Source organism: Sinocyclocheilus rhinocerous, unplaced genomic scaffold (genome assembly GCF_001515625.1).
Source record: "Sinocyclocheilus rhinocerous isolate Xijiao unplaced genomic scaffold, SAMN03320098_v1.1 scaffold1764, whole genome shotgun sequence".
In the NCBI taxonomy this organism is placed as follows: domain Eukaryota; kingdom Metazoa; phylum Chordata; class Actinopteri; order Cypriniformes; family Cyprinidae; genus Sinocyclocheilus; species Sinocyclocheilus rhinocerous.
Window position 1 is genome coordinate 102,766 of NW_015642520.1, and position 18,738 is coordinate 121,503.

The 18,738-nt window shown below is 38.9% G+C and overlaps 1 protein-coding gene across 1 annotated transcript in view; it reads right to left on the bottom strand.

Moving 5' to 3' along the window:
- The window catches only part of LOC107755966 (latent-transforming growth factor beta-binding protein 1-like), a gene marked incomplete at its 3' end in the record, with an annotated part of 83,130 nt that overhangs the window by 7,967 nt on the left and 56,425 nt on the right, over positions 1–18,738 (bottom strand). The window contains exons 13-27 of the mRNA XM_016572930.1: positions 18,582–18,601; positions 17,089–17,191; positions 16,591–16,677; positions 15,634–15,759; positions 14,083–14,208; positions 12,343–12,462; positions 11,709–11,831; positions 11,478–11,600; positions 11,251–11,376; positions 10,294–10,422; positions 9,778–9,900; positions 9,537–9,668; positions 8,545–8,673; positions 3,487–3,627; positions 869–1,030 (exon numbers count right to left, since the gene is read on the bottom strand). Coding sequence (XP_016428416.1) covers positions 869–1,030; positions 3,487–3,627; positions 8,545–8,673; positions 9,537–9,668; positions 9,778–9,900; positions 10,294–10,422; positions 11,251–11,376; positions 11,478–11,600; positions 11,709–11,831; positions 12,343–12,462; positions 14,083–14,208; positions 15,634–15,759; positions 16,591–16,677; positions 17,089–17,191; positions 18,582–18,601 — 1,770 coding nt within the window. The remainder of the gene's footprint in view (positions 1–868; positions 1,031–3,486; positions 3,628–8,544; positions 8,674–9,536; positions 9,669–9,777; positions 9,901–10,293; positions 10,423–11,250; positions 11,377–11,477; positions 11,601–11,708; positions 11,832–12,342; positions 12,463–14,082; positions 14,209–15,633; positions 15,760–16,590; positions 16,678–17,088; positions 17,192–18,581; positions 18,602–18,738) is intronic.

Here is an 18,738-nt window from a genome sequence, read left to right on the forward strand (position 1 = left end):
ATGCAATGTCCGATCTGCACATGTTTGAAAACATCTACATGCCAATGTTCCGTTATAATTTATAGCGCCACCTACTGACAACAGGAAATGTCATGTTTTACACTAACTAAAATATGCAATGCCCAATCTGCACTTGTTTGATAAAAGTCCTGGCCTGAAGACATCTAAAGGCTAATATTCAGTTATAATCATAGCGCCACCTGTTGGCAACAGGAAATGTCATGTTTTACACTAACTCAAACATACATACATGGAGGTGGCTCCGTGTGCGAGGGCCCTTTCAACGCTGCTTGCAGCTTTAATTTGGGCTTATCCTTTTAAGTTCCCCAACATAAGAGTGGTAAAATAAGCAAAACTATGTTCTACTTCCAGTTTAAAATTTAATAGTTTACATTAGGGATGCACCGATACCGATACTGGTATCGGTATCGGGCCCGATACTGGTCTCCTTACATAAAATGAACCAGGTAAATTGATTCGCTGCAAAGAATCACTTCAAATGAATGAATAATTCACTATCCTCAAGTTCAACTCACTGACTCGATGCATGTTGCCTAAATAGTTATTACTTTGTTGAAAATTTGGGCCTATCTTTTTGAGTTCACCACCACTTTATTTTTTCAAAAAGTGTTAAAATGGGGAAAATTCTATTCTGCTTGAAGTTTAAAAGTAATAGTTTACCTAAAATTAACCAGGTCAACTGATTAACTGCAAAGAATCATCTCAAAAGAATGATTCATTCACTATCCTCAAGTTCAACACTCTGACTGAATGATCCATGTTGTCTTAATCTCTATACAAAAGTGTTCATTGCAGGTCTTTGTACTGTACTTTTTAGATTGCTGTTGTGTGTGATGTAACTGAGTACCTGTTCCCGGGATGGGGCAGGGATGGACCTCACAGTTGTCCCCCCAGCCGGCTCCTAGCGTACAGCAGCACTCCTCTTTAGTCATGCTGCTGGCCAGCACCTTATCACACAGGTTCTCATCATTCAAGTTAAAGTAACACTCTTTCCTCTCCACAGGTGTGACTGTGGGATACAACAACAACACAGATAAGTCAGACTGGTTGTTTCGTCCTTTTAAAATATTCAGATATGAACTTTCAATCATGTTTTGTCACAAAGCAACAAAACAAACAGAAAAACAAAGGACTGGGAGGAAAACAAAAATCAATGAATAAATGTAATTTTTCACTGCAATACAGTAACCCACAAAAGAAGAACACCTAAAGAACCAAGGTCAAGAACACAGCAGAAACTGTGCATGACATCAGAGAGCAGTTTTACAGTTCAGCCTTGGCTTTTCAGTCACTGAGTGCTCCTTTTTATTATTTCCACATAATTCATATTCCAAACTATTGTGATTCTAGTTTTATGGTGTTCTACTGCTGTCCTTATATGTAAAAAGCATGATTTACAGCTCTGGTAAGAGATACCGGGGTTCTTCTTGTAAAAACAAAAAATAATGTTTAAACTCAGGAGACAGTGCGGTTTTATGAAAGGAGGAGGATTAGGCGGGTGGATTTGAACAAAAGTTCTTAACTAAAAGCACTGGCTAAGATCTAAGAAAATGCTTCCTGTTACTTGATCTTCCAGGCACAGCTGGTGTGTAGCCACTCGGTACACACACATATCCAATCAACATTGTTCTTTTATTTCCCAGTTCCACCATGTTCTTCAGCACTAGAGGAACAAATTGATTACAATCTAGCCAGCACAATCCCTTAAACCTTAAGCTATTTTCAATTTTGTACATCTACCACATCTGATCTTCTTAAAGGGATAATTCACCCAAAAATGAAAATTAGCCCATTATTTACTCACTCTCAAGCCATCCTAGGCATATATGACTTTCTTCTTTCAGATGAATCCAGTCAGAGTTATATAAAAAATTGTCTTTGATCTTCCAAGCTGTTTAATGGCAGTCAGCGGGTGTTGCAGTTCATCAGTCCAAAAGAAGTGAAATAAAGCGCATCCATCCATAATAAAAAGAGCCTCACACGGCTGCGGGGGGTGAACAAAGGCCTCCTGTAGCGAATCGATGCATTTTTGTAAGAAAAATGTCCATATTCAAAACGTAATAATCACTTTAATCTAGCTTGCGCCAACAGTTGTACACGGAAGCAGCTCCGGGAGGATGACGTAAGATTTTTCTGGTGAAAACCAACTTTTGTTTACAGGAGCAAAGTTTCCTTACTTTAGCAAAGGAATACCAGTCTTCTCTTGGCCTATATCGAAATCCTCCGACATTCTTCTTTACAAATCCTCGTTTTGTACTTCTAATTCGTGACCGTTGTTTTGTTTTGATCTCTCCCTTGCGCTTCCGCGTTCGTCACTTCTGAGCAGCGCATGCGCAACGCAGACGCCTACATCATCCGCCCAGAGCTGCTTCCGTGTACAACAGTGAGCGCAAGCTACATTAAATTGATTATTACGTTTTAAATATGGTTATTTTTCTTACAAAAATGCATCGATTCGCTACAGGAGGCCTTTGTTCACCCCCCGGAGCCGTGTGAGGCACTTTTTATTATGGATGGATGCGCTTTATTTCACTTCTTTTGGACTGATGAACTGCAACACCAGCTGACTGCCATTAAACAGCTTGGAAGATCAAAGACAATTTTTAATATAACTCCGATTGGATTCATCTGAAAGAAGGAAGTCATATACACTTAGGATGCCTTGAGGGTGAGTAAATAATGGGCTAATTTTCATTTTTGGGTGAACTAACCCTTTAAGTGGTAAACAAAACCTGTCCCACATCACTTAACTTTTGAAAAAAAAATTCACTTTCGCAGCCTGCAAGACAGTGAATTGGAGCATGTAAATTGTATTTGGTGCTAATGCTTTATTTTGATGAACCCCAACTTATTCTATTTACCTTAACAGTCTACTAATACTCTAATGAGTTAGTTGAATTATATAGATAGTAGAATGTCTAAAGTGGACTATTGAAACCTAGCAATAAAACTAAATATCACAATTCCATTCTGGAAATCTTTAAGAGTTGTCTAGACTTTCAAAAGCAGTTATTCTCATTCTGATAGGTCTTCTTGTATATCTCTCCGTACTGGTCTTTTTTATCTTAGCATGGGAGCTTCTTTTTGGCTCTTACATGCTTTGGGGCCCATGGTGCTTTGGTCCCTCTGTAATCCTCAGACTAAATCTCATTTCTCTCCTGCCAGATCGTTTACAACCCCCATTCATCATGCCTTGCCTACCTCTGTTCTACTCAGAGCTGGACCCTGATGACATGAAGTTACTGTCCTGTTGCACTAAAGGATCTCCATGGCTGAGATTAAAATGTGAAGAGCTTCAGAATCGTTTCGTAGGAGGAGGACAGGGGTCATCTGTCCAGATAAAAGGTAATCTGTGGCATAATGGTAGTCTTGTAGGTTTGGGTTAGGGCACTGTTTGTGGGATTTCTGTAGGATAATGAATTGGTCGATCACATTGTGGTGGTTTACAGTAGGCTACAACTTTACCTGGTGGTGTAGAGAAGCATTTGGCCGACATCGGATCAAATTCTTGCATCTCGTCAGGACACAAACACAAGAAGGTGCCTTCACGATTCTCACAGGTGGCCTCACCACACACATTACCAAGCAGCTCACACTCGTTCACATCTGCAGGCAAGAAAATGTGTTTTATTACTGAACTGAAGATGCAATCTGAACTGCTGAAGTTTATTTTGTGTCGGATGAGATAATTTGTCAAGTCAAGTCAAGTTACCTTTATCTATATAGCGCCTTATATAACACAGATTGTTTCAAAGCAGCTTTACAAGGATAAACAGGAGAATAATTATTCAATGATGCAAACAGAGATGAATTCTGATGTAAAGCGGCTCTAAAAAAAACAAGAGTCATTGTTTAGCTAGGTCAGTTCAGTGTTGATTCAGTTCTTCAGTTCAGTTCATCATTTATCATAGTAGTTCAGTTTAAGGCTGGAATACAGTACACAACTTTTAAAATCTGAACAAATATTAAAACACTAGGCATCATACACTTACCGACTTTGTAACAGTCATAGAGGAAAAACTGGCCATCATACACTAAACGACTGAAGATCATACACTACCAGACTTTAATGTTGTTCCGATCATAACACACTCACGCAGAAATGTGTGCCTTGTTGCTAGGAGATGTGTGACAAATGAAAACAACGTGTTCTAAAATTGGCTCAAAATATCAAACATGTTTGATATTCTACGACTGGATGGAATCATAGTCTGAAGCTAAAAAATTGGAGTCTGTGACCATCATACACTACACAATTTTCTATGAAATCTGTCAACTCTAATCTGCAAACTGGCTCTGACTTTCGGCAACTAGCGTCAACTTCTCCAGACAGTGGCAAAAGTTGTGTAGTGTATTCCAGCCTTTAGCTGTAAAGCAGCTCTGTAGAAAACAGTGATGTCATCATCCAGTTCAGTTCTCATCCAATAGTGTCAGTAGAATCAGTTCAATAATATTGCTGAATACCAAAAGCTTCTAGTTTAAGAGGAATAATCACTCAAACATGAACCAAGTTCAACCACTTCATTAAAAAGAATATCAGTTCAAAAGAATGATTCATTCACTTTTCTTGAGTTCAATTCACTCCCTCAATTCAGAGGCAAGTGGTTCTTGAGATAACAACTCACTGGAGTGGAAGATCAGTGAATAACTTTTGATCTGTTCCTCACAAAAAGGTATCATATGGCTTTTAAAGATTTGAAAAATATAGCACACAAGTTGTATGGACTACAAGTATGATACTTATGAAATATATTAATAATAACAATAATTTTGAAAGAACAAAAATTGCTTGTAATCACAAAAAGTAAGAAAGACTACAGAAACATGAGGGACACAGTTTCACCAGATTTCTGACCAGACTTTTTACAACCACAAACTTACGTGAACTCATGAACGCTTGTGAAACATTGGTCATTATCTAGTCATAGTTTATCATTTCTATCTATAGCTTTGTCCTGATTGGCTCAGAGCCTTCTGCAGAGTTTTCATTCATTTTCCTTATCAAAACAGTGGCTTTTGGGAACCTCGTAGAGCAATGACAAACTGTGTGCACAGCTGACTTCAGTAAATAAAACAGCCCCATTTTTCTGCCGACTGTCTCTGACAGCTTGAATTTATGACGACCAAAGTAGCACTATAATGCAAGTGTCTACTTCCTGCAACAAGGCTCTCTCCTCCTTTCTACTCTGTTCTTTCCCTTTTCTTCAATGCTTCACACATCTGTGACTCTCATTCTCTTGCTTTTATCAATCATCTCAGAGCACCACATACAAAAGGATGCAATAAATCAACTTGTGTGGAGAGCATTTATGTGCAATAGACTCTGAATTCTCTAATGGAGTCTTCCTGCCAGACGCACACACGTACACAATCCAGACCCTCTCAGTGATGGTGGGCCAGCTCGTCAATGAGCCTGGAAGTGTTAAACGGTCGTCTGGAGTCGGCAGCAGTGTGGGTGCTGCACCACTAGGGAATGATAAAAAGTTGGAAATGGACGTCAGTGCCAGATGAACAATGTAAGAGACAGATACGACCTCATAAGAACTGATATATACTGTACTAGTGGTTTTTCCATGCACTCCAGATTAGAGTAGGGTTTGACGGGAACATTTTCTATACCCGAAAGTGTTTTTTTTTTTATGTAGGTGCTTTCTGCAACGCTGCTTAATATACAGCGTCACGACAAAAGAAAAATTTTCCATAATGCTTTTGTTTTTTTCCACAAGTACACAGGGAGTTAAGATGTTCAGTCTCTGGAAAGGGATTAGATGTCATCCTTTCGCTTCATTAAAAGGTAGTTCAAGACACACAGAGAAGCTGGCTTGTACAGATAGGCTAAAACTGATCTTTAGAAATGTCTACAGGACATATAACTTTTGATCTGCGATTTGTTTTTGTTTTTGTTGACTGCATAGGGCAAGGAAAGCTGACCTAGAGCAGCGATTCTCAATTCCAGTCCTTGCGTACCACTGCTCTGCATATTTTGCATTTCTATCTTATTTAACACACCTGATTCAGATAACCAGCTCATTAGAAGAGAGCTCCATGCCTGAACTGTGTTCTGATTGACAGGGTCCCTACACAGTGTTCTTTGCTCCCTATACTCCCTGAGCATGGGAAATCCGAAAGTTTACTTCACTTCGGAACATTCATTCATGGATTTGTGCTACACCACTGCCTGCAGCGTCTTCACAGACAGACGAAACTTACTAGAGAAGTGTGAAGTGTGACATAATATCCTTCTGTAAATAAATACAATTTAAATTCCCGTCTCGCACACTTTAATGCCCTTTGAATGGAACATATACGCTCCCTTCAGACTGGAATCATGGCGGAAAGTCCTGTGAATTTAACTTCGCAGGGCACTTACGGTCAAATAGAACAAACGTCTGAAGTGATAAGAGATACATTACATTAAATACAAAATGTGCAGAGTGGGGGGTCGTGAGGACTGGAATTGAAAACCACTAACCTAGAGGATGTACAAGTTACAGACACATTAAACTTAGGTGCTCACATGGGTGATGCAGGTTTGAATCTAGCTTGTTTCTCAACTATTTCTGTCACTAATGGGACAGGACAAAAATAAAATGAAAAAAAAAATGATAGTGATTTTGTTGTGTTACAAAAATGTTTCGCTTTCACTGTACAAAGAAAAATTTATTGTAGCTGGAATCTTGTCGTGCAGCATTCCATTAGGCCTGAGATCTTTGTCTTTCTAGGTAATTGGAGGACAAAGGGATAGGAGAGGAAAAGAAAGAGCAAGGGATGTGGTAAAGAGAGAAACTGAGGAGGGAGATGGAAGAATAGATAAGGGTAGAAAGAGAAAGAGAGAGAAGTGGGAAGAAAACAGGAATGCATGGTCTGTGTGTTTTAGCATTTGTGTGTATTAGTGTGTATTATTACTGAAGAAACTATGGAGGTTGTTTGTGGCCAGTTACATAAGCCGGCAAGACAAACAACCTCTGTTCAGAGACAGTATGAAAATGTGTGTGTGTGTGTTTTTAAGAGTGAGTGTGTTTGTTTGCTAGTGTATGTATGAAAATTCTCTCCTCAATCTAAACACAAACTGAGAACAAACCAGAAGAACAATAGGCCTATACTGTATATAGGGGTGGGCGATATAAATCGAATAATTTAATATCATGGTAGGTTTTCTTTTTGAAAGAAATTAACTTTTATTCAGCAAGGATGGATTAAATGAAGCAAATGTGACAGTAAAGACATTTATAGTGATTTTATAATGACAAAAGATTTTTACTTAAACTTTTACAAATTCTAACTTTTTATTAATCAACGAATCCTGGAAAAAAAATCGGTTTACACAAAAATATTAAGCTGCACAACTGTTTTCAACCTTAATAATAAGAAGAAATATTTATTAAGCACCAAATCAGCATAATAGAATGATTTCTGACAGATCATGTGACACTGAAGACTGGCCTAATGATTCAATATAATTAAAATGAAACTTCCTCTGTCTCTGCTCTTACTCTTTTTCAGAAGGTGGGCTGCACAAGAACACAGTGTTATTTTAAAATAGCCAGCAACTCCAGACCTCTAAACACCAGGCCACATAAAAACATGTGGCTCCATCACTTTAATAGGACTTGACTCTGTGTCAGTGCATTAATGTGTCTATGAGTGTATGTGGGGGCCACTGATGTGTTTCACGCCGGTCACTGTTTTAAACATTACCAGGGTCTGTGCCATCCACCCTCAGACTGGAAGAAACTAAACACTCACATCAATCATGGCTCTAGCAAAGCGTCTGCCATCTTTTTTATGTTGTCTGAGAGGAAGTGGCAAAAAATCTCAGAGAGTGCTGGCCTCAGTTTCAAATCCAGGTCTGGTTTACCTGCCTGTCAGGATTTTTGTCTCCAAGTGGACAAGATAGAGATTAGACATCTTATGGTTGCACTAAATACTTTTCCCAGTAAAAAATCTTTACACCTAAAGAAATTAATAGTATTTTGACAAATATGTTTAAAATGATGTACCCTTGACTGAGATGAAGACTCCAGTCTAATCCATGGTCTAAAAGCACAGTTTTATTCTACACTGTTGGTCGGATCGCCAAAAAGGACAAAAATTTACTCCACACAACTTGTGTGCTATTTATAAGTCTTTTTAAGTCACACATTAGCGTTCTGTGAGGAATAGACCACAATTTAATTCTATTACGCATTATTATTTGCTGAAAATCATTCCTTCCTTCCTCATACTACACCGTGTTTGATTGCAAAACGTTTGAGTATGTGGAAGTGTAAAATATTTCTATTTGTGTTTGAAAGGAAAAAACTAAGTCATGCCGGTTTTAAATGACATGAAGGTGAGTACTGTAAATAATGACAGAATTTTTATTTTTTGATGAACATTTTAACAAGAAGCAATGACAACACCTCAGTTGTCAAGTTTAAGTTAGGTTTCTATTAGTGATAATTCACTGCATACTGTCAATTTTGAGTCTATTTTTAAATTGTGGAATGAAAATAACAGAAACTAAGAAGGGAAAATACGTACCCACACAGCCCTGCCCATCCTGAGAGTCCTTGAATCCCGGGTCGCACTGGCAGCTGAAGGAGCCTATTGTATTCTGACAAACACCATGACTTCCACAGGTATTCTCATTCAGAGAACACTCATCCACATCTAAAACGAGAGAGGGAGAGACAATGATACAGAAAGCGGGAGATGTTAGAGCTCTTTGTGTGCTGATCTGGGCAGAGATGAATGGATGACAGAAAGAACACAACAGTAGAGATAAATAAAAAATCACATACACTACTATTCAAAAGTTTTTTTTAACATTCTTGAAAGAAGTCTCTTATGCTCATCAAGGCTGCATTTATTTGATCAAAAATACAGTCAAAACAGTAATACTGTGAAATATTACTAAATATAAAATATCTGTTTTCTATTTGAATATATTGTATTATGGAATTTATTTATGTGACGGCAAAGCTGAATATTCAGCAGCCATTACACCAGTCTTCGGTGTCACATGAGCCTTCAGAAATCATTCTAATATGCTGATTTGCTGCTCAAGAAACATTTCTTATTATCACCAATGCTGAAAACAGTTGTGCTGCTTTTGTGGAAACCGTGATACAGTTTTTTTCCCCAGGCTTTCTTTGATGAATAGAAAGTTTAACAGAACTGCATTTATTTGATATAGAAATCCGTTGTAACATTAAAATGTCTTTACTGTCTCTTTAGAGCAATTAAATGCATTCTTTCTGATTCAAAGTATTAATTAACTGATCCCAAATTTGTCAAACAGTAGTGTATATTAACAAAAACAGCACCTGAATGAAGATGAAATGAGTATGAGAATGTCTGATCGGAAACATAATTGCAGTCTGCAGTGTTAATTAGCAAATGTATAAGCCACAAGAGACGAACAAACAGCTCTGATGAGAACCAGAATAGGGAGATGTGCAGTACAACAATGTAAGCTGGGTGGAGCTAAGGTGGTGACATCATGGCTGAAGCTGGTGCCCGTGGGCACTCACCGATGCAGACGCTGTGTTCGCCTCGGGAAAGGCCAGGTGGACAGGGCACCTCACATCGGTAAGAGCCCGGTGTGTTGTGACAGGCCCAAACCCCACAAATAGACGTCGCCAAGTCAGCACACTCATCAATATCTGACAGACAGCACAACCAACCAATCAGCACACTAATTAACCAATCAACAAAGAGCTTCTGGGTGGAGGGTGATGAAAAAGCAAATTGTTTTGGATTCTAGGCTTTTACCCTGGCACGTCTGATTGGTTGGCTCCAGGCGGTAGCCTATTTCACAATGGCAGATATACGAGCCCTCTGTGTTTGAACAGGTACTATTTACACATCTGCTGCCATCCACACATTCATCTACATCTGAAAAAGTCTGCGCACACACACACATTGGTTTTGAGTAGGTCATTTTATGTAATATATTTTCTTTGTCTAGACATTCAGCTCAAATGCTTCCTTCTCCCCATTTTACTGCTGGACGGGGCATTTAAAACAACTCTGGCACCTCATTGGGCCCCAGGAGCACATACACACATCCCACCAGAGGAAAAATAACATTGGCTCGTATGTAAAACCCATTAGACACACAATCCCTTTATTTCTTTCACTCTCTCTTGTGCTGCCAAAGACTGGGGCTTTTCAGTAAAGCAACAGATTAATTTTGCCTAAACATCAGATAAATATCAACACAGCGCTGCTGAGAATCAGGACAAACCACAGCAGGATGCGTCGATGAGAGAATATGCGTGTACGTACCCTCACAGCCTGGTGGATCCCTGGTGGACACAAAGCCGGCATCACACTCACACAGGAACGAACCCTCTGTGTTCAAACACTTTCCGTTGGGGACGCACAGTTGTGTCTCGTCCTCACACTCATCAACATCTACAAGATTTGAGGGATGAAATCAGTGAAATCAGTAACAGTATTCTAAGCAGTGTGCTGCCTGCTGTAAAAACCTGCTTAAACCAGTCTAAGTTGGTTTTCTGGTCTTAGTTGGTTTAAGATGATCACCCAGAATGGCCAAGCTGGTCTAGCTAGACTCCTAGCAAGTTGGAATTTAGATGGGCGGCCAGCTGGTTTCAGCTGATAAGTCCTTATCAGCTGAAAAGTCCCCAAAAAACTTCCTAAAACCAATCGAGCAGCTAAATGCTGGGTTTCTTTCAGCAGGACTCTTCCATTTTGGCAAATGTGGTTGCTCATCCAGGTGCTTTAAAGGGGTCATATGATGTTGCTAAAAAGAACATTATTTTGTGTATTTGGTGTAATGAAATGTGTTTATGCAGTTTAAGGTTAAAAAAACACATTATTTTCCACATACTGTACATTATTGTTTCTTCTCTATGCCCCGCCTTTCTGAAACGCGTCTATTCAAATCTTCCCACATAGTGACGTAGATATGTGGGGTGTGTTAGAACGAGACGTTTTAGGTAGGCGTGGCTGACTCTTAACTTTTATAAAGAATATCTCTTTGGATTTGAGACTTTAGTCTTTGCAACTTTACAGATCTTCTTTATGCACCAAGAGCTTGTAACACTCCAAAGAGAAAGGAAAATTGAAATTGCATCATATGACCCCTTTAAGAACACAGAAAATTCACAAAAAGCACATTATACATACTACATACTGTAGAAACAGTAAGAGTTGTATGCTAGTATGCTATTCTAGAACACAGCCTCTGTATGTATGTGTTTGTGAGATGAACTGTCTCACCATGGCAGCTGGTGCCGTTAACTTGTCTATATCCCAGTGGGCAGTTGCACTGGTAAGATCCCAAGATATTGACGCACTGTCCCACACTATCACAAGTCTGAGGTAACTCCAAACACTCGTCCACATCTGTAAACATCAGAATATTTCAACATTGCACACAGAATCAATCCCAGACGCCTTTAATATGAATACACGATTACATATCACACACACATGCACTCTCGTACCGTTACATTGATCTCCTGTGGAGGACAATATAAAGCCGGGCTCACAGTTGCAGATAAACGACCCCTCTGTATTCTGACAGTGACCTTGGATGCACACGCTGTCATCCTGGCATTCATCAATGTCTGACACACACACAAAATTGCAGTTTGCTCACTTGCATTTTATGATTATGAGAGACAAAAAAATCTTTGAAAAATACTAAAAGCTGCTGAACTGTGGATGGAGAGTACCTATGCAGGCCTTGCCGTCATGAATGAGCGAGAAACCTTCATCACACGTGCAAATGAAATAGCCCTCCCGATTGGAGCACTGACCATGAGCGCATACTTTTTCATCCAAACACTCATTTATATCTGCACAGAGAAGGTCACACACACAATACATCTGAAGATGGGTCACATTTCAAACTCATCCTCTTCATTCCTGCTTTGAGGCCCTTCCTTCAGGGCGCAGGCTGCGTATACCGCTGGCTAAAAAGAACCTATATAAAAGATCATTTGTACCATTGGCGGTGACTGTTTTAAACCAAATTCTTAATTGAGGTATTATCATGAGGTATCTTTCTGGGTAGGTGTGTGTACACGTGTATGCATATGTGTGGGCATACATATATATATATTGTATTGTATTAATTTAAATTGAAAAAAAACAAAAATTTGTTATGTGATATGTGAATGTATAGTATTATCTGTTAGGGTGTATTTTCTATGCCAGTGTCAAAGATGAATTTCTGTTCAGGAAATCTGGACAGACAATAAAGTTAAACTAAACTAAACTTTATAAAGGCCCCCTCATTTTTCTAAAAAGTAGCTGTGCTAAACACATATCATTGTATAAAAGCAAACAAAAAAAAAGGCTTCTTACCAACACATTGGCCATTTCTCCCTTCAAATCCATCTGGACAAGGAGAACACATGAAAGAGCCCAGAGTGTTATAGCAGAGACCGGACGGACACACTCTCCCATCCTGGCATTCATCGATATCTACATAGACACAAGCAGAAATGAACAGACTGATTCAAAATCAAATATGAATTCATGATATCCATGCAGCCAGTGGTCAGTCTATTTGTGTCAGCTGTGAAGGTTTGATCGGAGGATCTGTTGTTATGGATAGGTGTCATTGCTGCCCTACTGCGAGGAGAACAGGAAACAATCGATTTAGGTGCAGGAAAGCTCATTTTGTTCTCCATCTCTCTGCTACACCTTTATTAATGAAGTTACTCAAAGAAAAGCATCTTAACTGTGAAACCATTCTGATAGCGATGCCATGATGTATGATGGCAGCATGCCTTTTTCCTTCTACATGTTCAACCATCCATTCACCTTTATTACTGCTTCCAACGGCTGCCAAAGACACTTCATCTCTACATTGAATGGATGTGTTACATTAAAGCAGTTAGTGTGAAAACACATCACCTAATCACAACCACAACAGATTTTTAAAGAGCTTTACATTAATGCAGACAGCTGTATATTTACAAGGACACATTTTCAACACTTAAAACAATGTTCTTTGACTTACAAGGTCACATATTGAGGTTTAAGCTCCCATAACAAATTTCCAACCTATCTAGAACTAGAATTCAATAACCACAAATTTACAAAGAAGCCTGGAGGCTGTGGTTTAGCAGTGTTATGGGTACACTGAGGTGCTCAAATTAGAGATATAGATGCAAATCTGGCTTGTGATTGCATTTCTGCTTATAAAAAGTGGTCTTTACTAAAAAGTAAAGAAAATGCCATTATCATGCATAATCAAAGAGTAAAATCAATCTCCTAGATCAAAAAAGAAATAATTTCTGTCTCATAGACTGGGTTGAGCAAACAAATAACTGCATTAAAGAGCTGACGCTCCCCATTCCATAGCAGTTTGACAAATTCCCAATTGCGGAATTAAGGTGGGACACATTCCTAAATGTGTAACTGCTATGAAACTAAAAGAAACCAGTTAGCCAGAGAAACCAATGTGCTGGCCATATCAGTTTAAATGGATGCAATGAGTAACTCTGGGCAGAAGTTTCCGGATATCTTGTACGCTGGATTTCCTAAAATGAGAAGACGTGTTTTCCAAGTACCGTGAACATTTCCTCATCTGCAGCAGTGCTGAGGTATTTGGGTGACTCGGTTGAGGGTACGATAATACCTCTCCTCTTCCTCCACAAACCTCAAAGTGTGTCACAGGGAGGTGGTTTCTACCTCGTCTGCAAACCCTGAAAACCAGCTAATGACACACACAAGATGTGTTTGGAGTTGAGAAAGAGACAGAGCTGTGCCTGTATTAAGACGACCACATTGCGGTTCAAGACCAAAAGCAGACTTCATATGAGTGCTGATCTGTCTGGATCAAAATAAGAGCCAAGAAAGTGAAGGAGAGGACTGGTAATGGCTCACGAAGAAAAATACAGACCTTCAAAACTCCAAACGGGCCATGTTTCTTCTTTTCTAACATGTCCACAAAATAAATAATTGATAATAAAAGATTCTTAAAAGAAAGAGCTGAAGAAATTAAATATTAAATCTATGTACCAGTCAAATATTGTGAACCCTACTCTGTTAGTTTGTGCATATGGGTGAGTTTATATGGGACAGTCTTGTAATTACCGGAGCAGCTGTTGCCCTTCTCGTTAGGCATGAAGCCAGGCTCACACGCACACAGGAATCCGCCTGGAGTGTTCTGACAGTGACCATTAGCACACAAACTTGGGCTCTCTGCACACTCGTCGACATCTGTCAAAAATAATCATCAGGTTATCAATGGATCTGTCTTTGCAGAAAGTATAAGACACAAATTCCAATTTTAATCCAGTGTTTTCATAGCATTTAATCTATTGAGATGCCATCTTCTGGATTTAGAAGCATAGAAGTCTTATAGAGTAAGGCATAGACTAAAAATGGTGTCTAAAAATGAAGAGAAAATTAGTAAAATTATATATAAATGGTCTTTTTTTTTTTTTTCTACATGGAAACAAACACTGTAATCACTAAGTGTTTGGTTCTGTTAGAAACTCATTTCGATTTTTAGATCCTTAGACGTTATAGTGACGAAGAAGATGTTTTCTTAAATGGAAATTTCACCCAAAAATGATAATTCTGCATTCTTTGGTGGAACACAGAATAAGATTTTGTTGTCGTTTTGTTTTGGACCCGACTGACTTTCATTGCATGGACATAAACATTTTCAAAATATCTTTTTGTGTTCCTCAGAAGATAGAAAGTTAGAAAGTAATACATATTTGGAACTAAATAGGGTTTTTCACACTTGAAATTGTTATCGCTGGGTCATCCTAAACCCCGGATAAAAGGAATCATGGGTTATCCGTAATCACGTTTCATACTGCTTATACTATACCTGGGGTTAACTGTTAATCCTGGGTATTTATTAACAGACGTTTCACACTGTACATTCAAACCCCGGGTTAACATTCTTATTTGCATATTTGCGGTGTCACTGTCACTGATTGGTCGAACAGCAGGCAACCTGTTTACACGGCTTTTCACACATCTTGCCATTTATTTAAAAAAAATGTCGCCGCGTAGGTCTTCCAATTTGTCTTGAACAGACTTTTCTGACCAAAACTGTAAGAATAATACCATCTCCTCATCACTCCAGTTCACACGCTTTCTGTCTTTTGACATTTCTTACTTTTCTCTCACCGGCTGCTTTTTACACGACGCGCATTTCCTGTTACTGACGTGACATGAGCCTCGCTGATTGGCTGTTTGTTGCCAAGCGTCCAGCAGCAACATGCAAACACCGCTCCGTTTCACACTGAACAAACTTAGCAGGGTTTCATAACCCCGGGTAAAAAGCAGTGCTAACACCGCTTTCAAATTACAGGTGTGAAACGTTTCTTTACCCGGGCTTAAAAGTGGTGTTTAGAACGACGATAACCCCGGGGTTAAGCACAGTGTGAAAAGCTCTAATGTGGGTTTTCATTTTAGGGTGAACTATCCCTTTAAGAGGTTCCTTGTCACACAAACTCTGCCCATTTAGTCAATGACTGACTATATCAAATGGATGTATGATGGATTCATAAATAAATTAAATAAGCAAAAGAACCACTGTACTGAATGAAAGCGAGAGCCAGTTCTTGGTAATGGTAATGGATGTAGAGATCTACAGTATTAGTAGTTTAACCTTTGAACTCTCACCTACACATGTGGTGCCCTCACTGTCTATTCTATAGCCGTCATCACAGATGCACATGTAGCTGTCAAAAGTGTTATAACAGATTCCTGCACCACAGATATCAGGACTCACTTGACACTCGTCAATCTCTATGAAGAGAAGGAAAAAAATAAAGAACAAGGTCATTTTTTGCATTTTCACAGTGTAGGCAATGCATTAAATAAAAGTCAAGAGACTAATAAACGAAGGGCTACATGAACTTTTGAATCAACAAACAAGTCATGCATTCCATCACTTATTGGAAGCAGACATTTATTAGCTTTGGTATTAATTTTTCTTTCTTTGAGGGTAGGAAAGAATGGCTGAAGTGAACATGTATCTGGAGAATGTGAATTGCATAAGTTAGCTTATTAACCCTGTGTCAACAGTTATGCAGAAAAGATCCTGGTAGACTTGGTGTTAGTAAACAAACAAATAAATAAATGTTAGGGTTTGTGATAGGTATCTGCTTGGAAACAAAGAAAAAAAATATCTTTGCAACTTCCTAATTAATCCCTTGCTTGTTGTGGCCTGTTCTGGCCACTTCCTGGAAATAAAAATAAAGTTGAGAAGAAGAATCAACAAGAGGTGAAAGAGTGCAAAAGATCTAATTAAGTTTCATTGAGCAGTCTGTTCAGTTTATTTATTGCCTGTGTGTTACATGTTTTAAAAGAAAGTATTTAGAGCCTCATTCCTTTAAAGACATGATTTTGAAATATGCCCATAGGAAAACAAGTGGAGAGAGCTGTATAGATATGGATGGAGAGAGAGGTTTCTAGCATTTAAATGACTGATTTTATCTTTTGGTGTATCAATATTAAATTATTTACACAAAATAGTAATTTTCTGGCCAGACCATTTATATAATTATAGACTTATCAGTAATATTGTGCATCCCAAATATACATTTCATGGATGGGTTGATGGATGGATGGACTCACCTGCCAGCTGTGTTGGGGAGATGTTCTGACTTTCTATGGAGGGCGGAATTGCCACTGGAGCAGGTGGTGACACCTTCTCCACCACCTCTGGAGAGTGACAGGGAATGGGGCAACATAGGAAGAGAAAGAAAAGAGATTTAGGACTTTCCACAATCTGTTAAGAAGTCCTGCTACATGACATGGACCAGATTTTTTCACAAAACAAATAATGAAGATTGCATGATCTCTCTCAGTATGACAAACAAAAACGGAATATATCGAACATCTGGCCCCACAGTGGCAGATAACAAACCAACCCATCGTTGTCACCATCTGGATGTGTTAGTTAGGCCACTTATACACATCTGAAATTAATTGTTTTATCCCAATTTAAACAGCATCAATCCAGTCACAAAGACTTCTTCAGAAATCATATGAATAAACCAGTGGGTCAACTATAAAAGCAAAAGAGGTGAAGAGGTGTTTATGGGGATATGCAAGTACAAGTGGGATTGAGACCTGGGAGGGCAGGCTCCATCCTGATTGTAGACACCCCGGGTGACAGCTGGGCCTGTCCGGGCTGTACTACTGACCTATCAACACTCATGTGGGTATAAAGCTCCTTCAAACAGATAAGAAACAAATGACACACAGTAATCGACTGATCCAAAAGAGATAAAGCAAATTTATTGGCTACTAAAGCAAAGGAATAAGCAATTTAGTCTGCTTCTGCTCTGACAGCATGGTGCATTAAAGTGGGCAGAGCTGTAAATATTTTGGGCCCTGTCCCAAATGGCACATTTGATGTATACTTGCGGTCATGCAATGTCTGTGAAGTCCAAAATACTCTTGTCACTTTAGGTTTCAGAGGCAAGGTGGCACTGATGCAGAATATTATCTGAAAGTCTATGCAGAATTACATCAACAAAGTGTGGAATTGGGTCGCAAGGGCTAAAGGTAGCAATTGGGACAGAGTCTTTAAAGTTGAGTGGAAAAAAGTGAGATGCAACCTCTCCAACCCTGCCCTCCTCTCTCTCACACATACTACACAACACATGCCCTCTTAAATTAAGTTCTGGGAAGAGAGAGTTAAACCATAAAAATATAAATAATTGTGGAACAAACTGGGGTTTCCTCAGATTGCCACACTGGCTGAATCCTTCAGAGAACCTCTAGGCAACTTTTGAAGGTCCCTCAAATAACCTTCAGTATATATTTTTTAAGTGAATCAGAACCTCACGGGGTTACTGGAGGAACTATTGACAAACTCTGGAGATCTTGAAGGAACTTATGGGTTCCACTTTGCACACTCATCAGAGAACTGAAAGGGTACCTAGAGGTTCTTCATAGGGTTCCTCCAGTGTGACAGTCTGAGGAACCAAGTATCTTTTCATTTTTATGATATGCCGTTGAAGGGTGAAATCAAATCCATTTTGTTCCACACATAGACCAGAAACACTAAAATAAGCCTCCTTATCTCACCCAAATGCCATGTTTTCCTAAACTGAGCTATTAAAGCGTCTCAAAGACCTGATCACATAGAAAGATCTTCCCTAATTACATCATTCGAGAGTGCTCTTGAAACAATATCTTTCATAAAATGAAGAGACATTTAGGTTCAAACCAACTAAACACTGCATGTCTAGACCAATCTTGAGAGTAATAAAAGTTTGTACCAGTTTAGACAACCAAATCATAAATATTACATTTTAAATCTTGAAAACTGCAACTTAAAACTGCTCTTTTCTAAATGTTAATATTGGCTAATTAAAAACACATACACAATCACACACAAAGCAAAGGACACACACTGACACATACACACATCTGTAGGAGCAGAATGCAGAGCGCACAGAGTGGTCATGCAGTAGTGATGACATGATGATGTCATGCTTTGAATGTCAAGTTTTGCTGCTATTTTGCAGTGCTGCATTGACGTGTGTGTGAAAGCATCAGCATCAAATGTGCAGCATATTTAGCAGATCTTTACTGCTGAATCAAACCCAACCTACCTGCCAGGGAACTGTGGGCACTACAGCAGTCCATTATGTCATATAAAAACACAAACATAAATTGTGTCACAAAGCTATGAAACAAATAATCATACGTTTGCAAATTCAGTAAAATAGTGCCGCCAGCTATGCATCTGAATTCACACCAAAAAAAAAA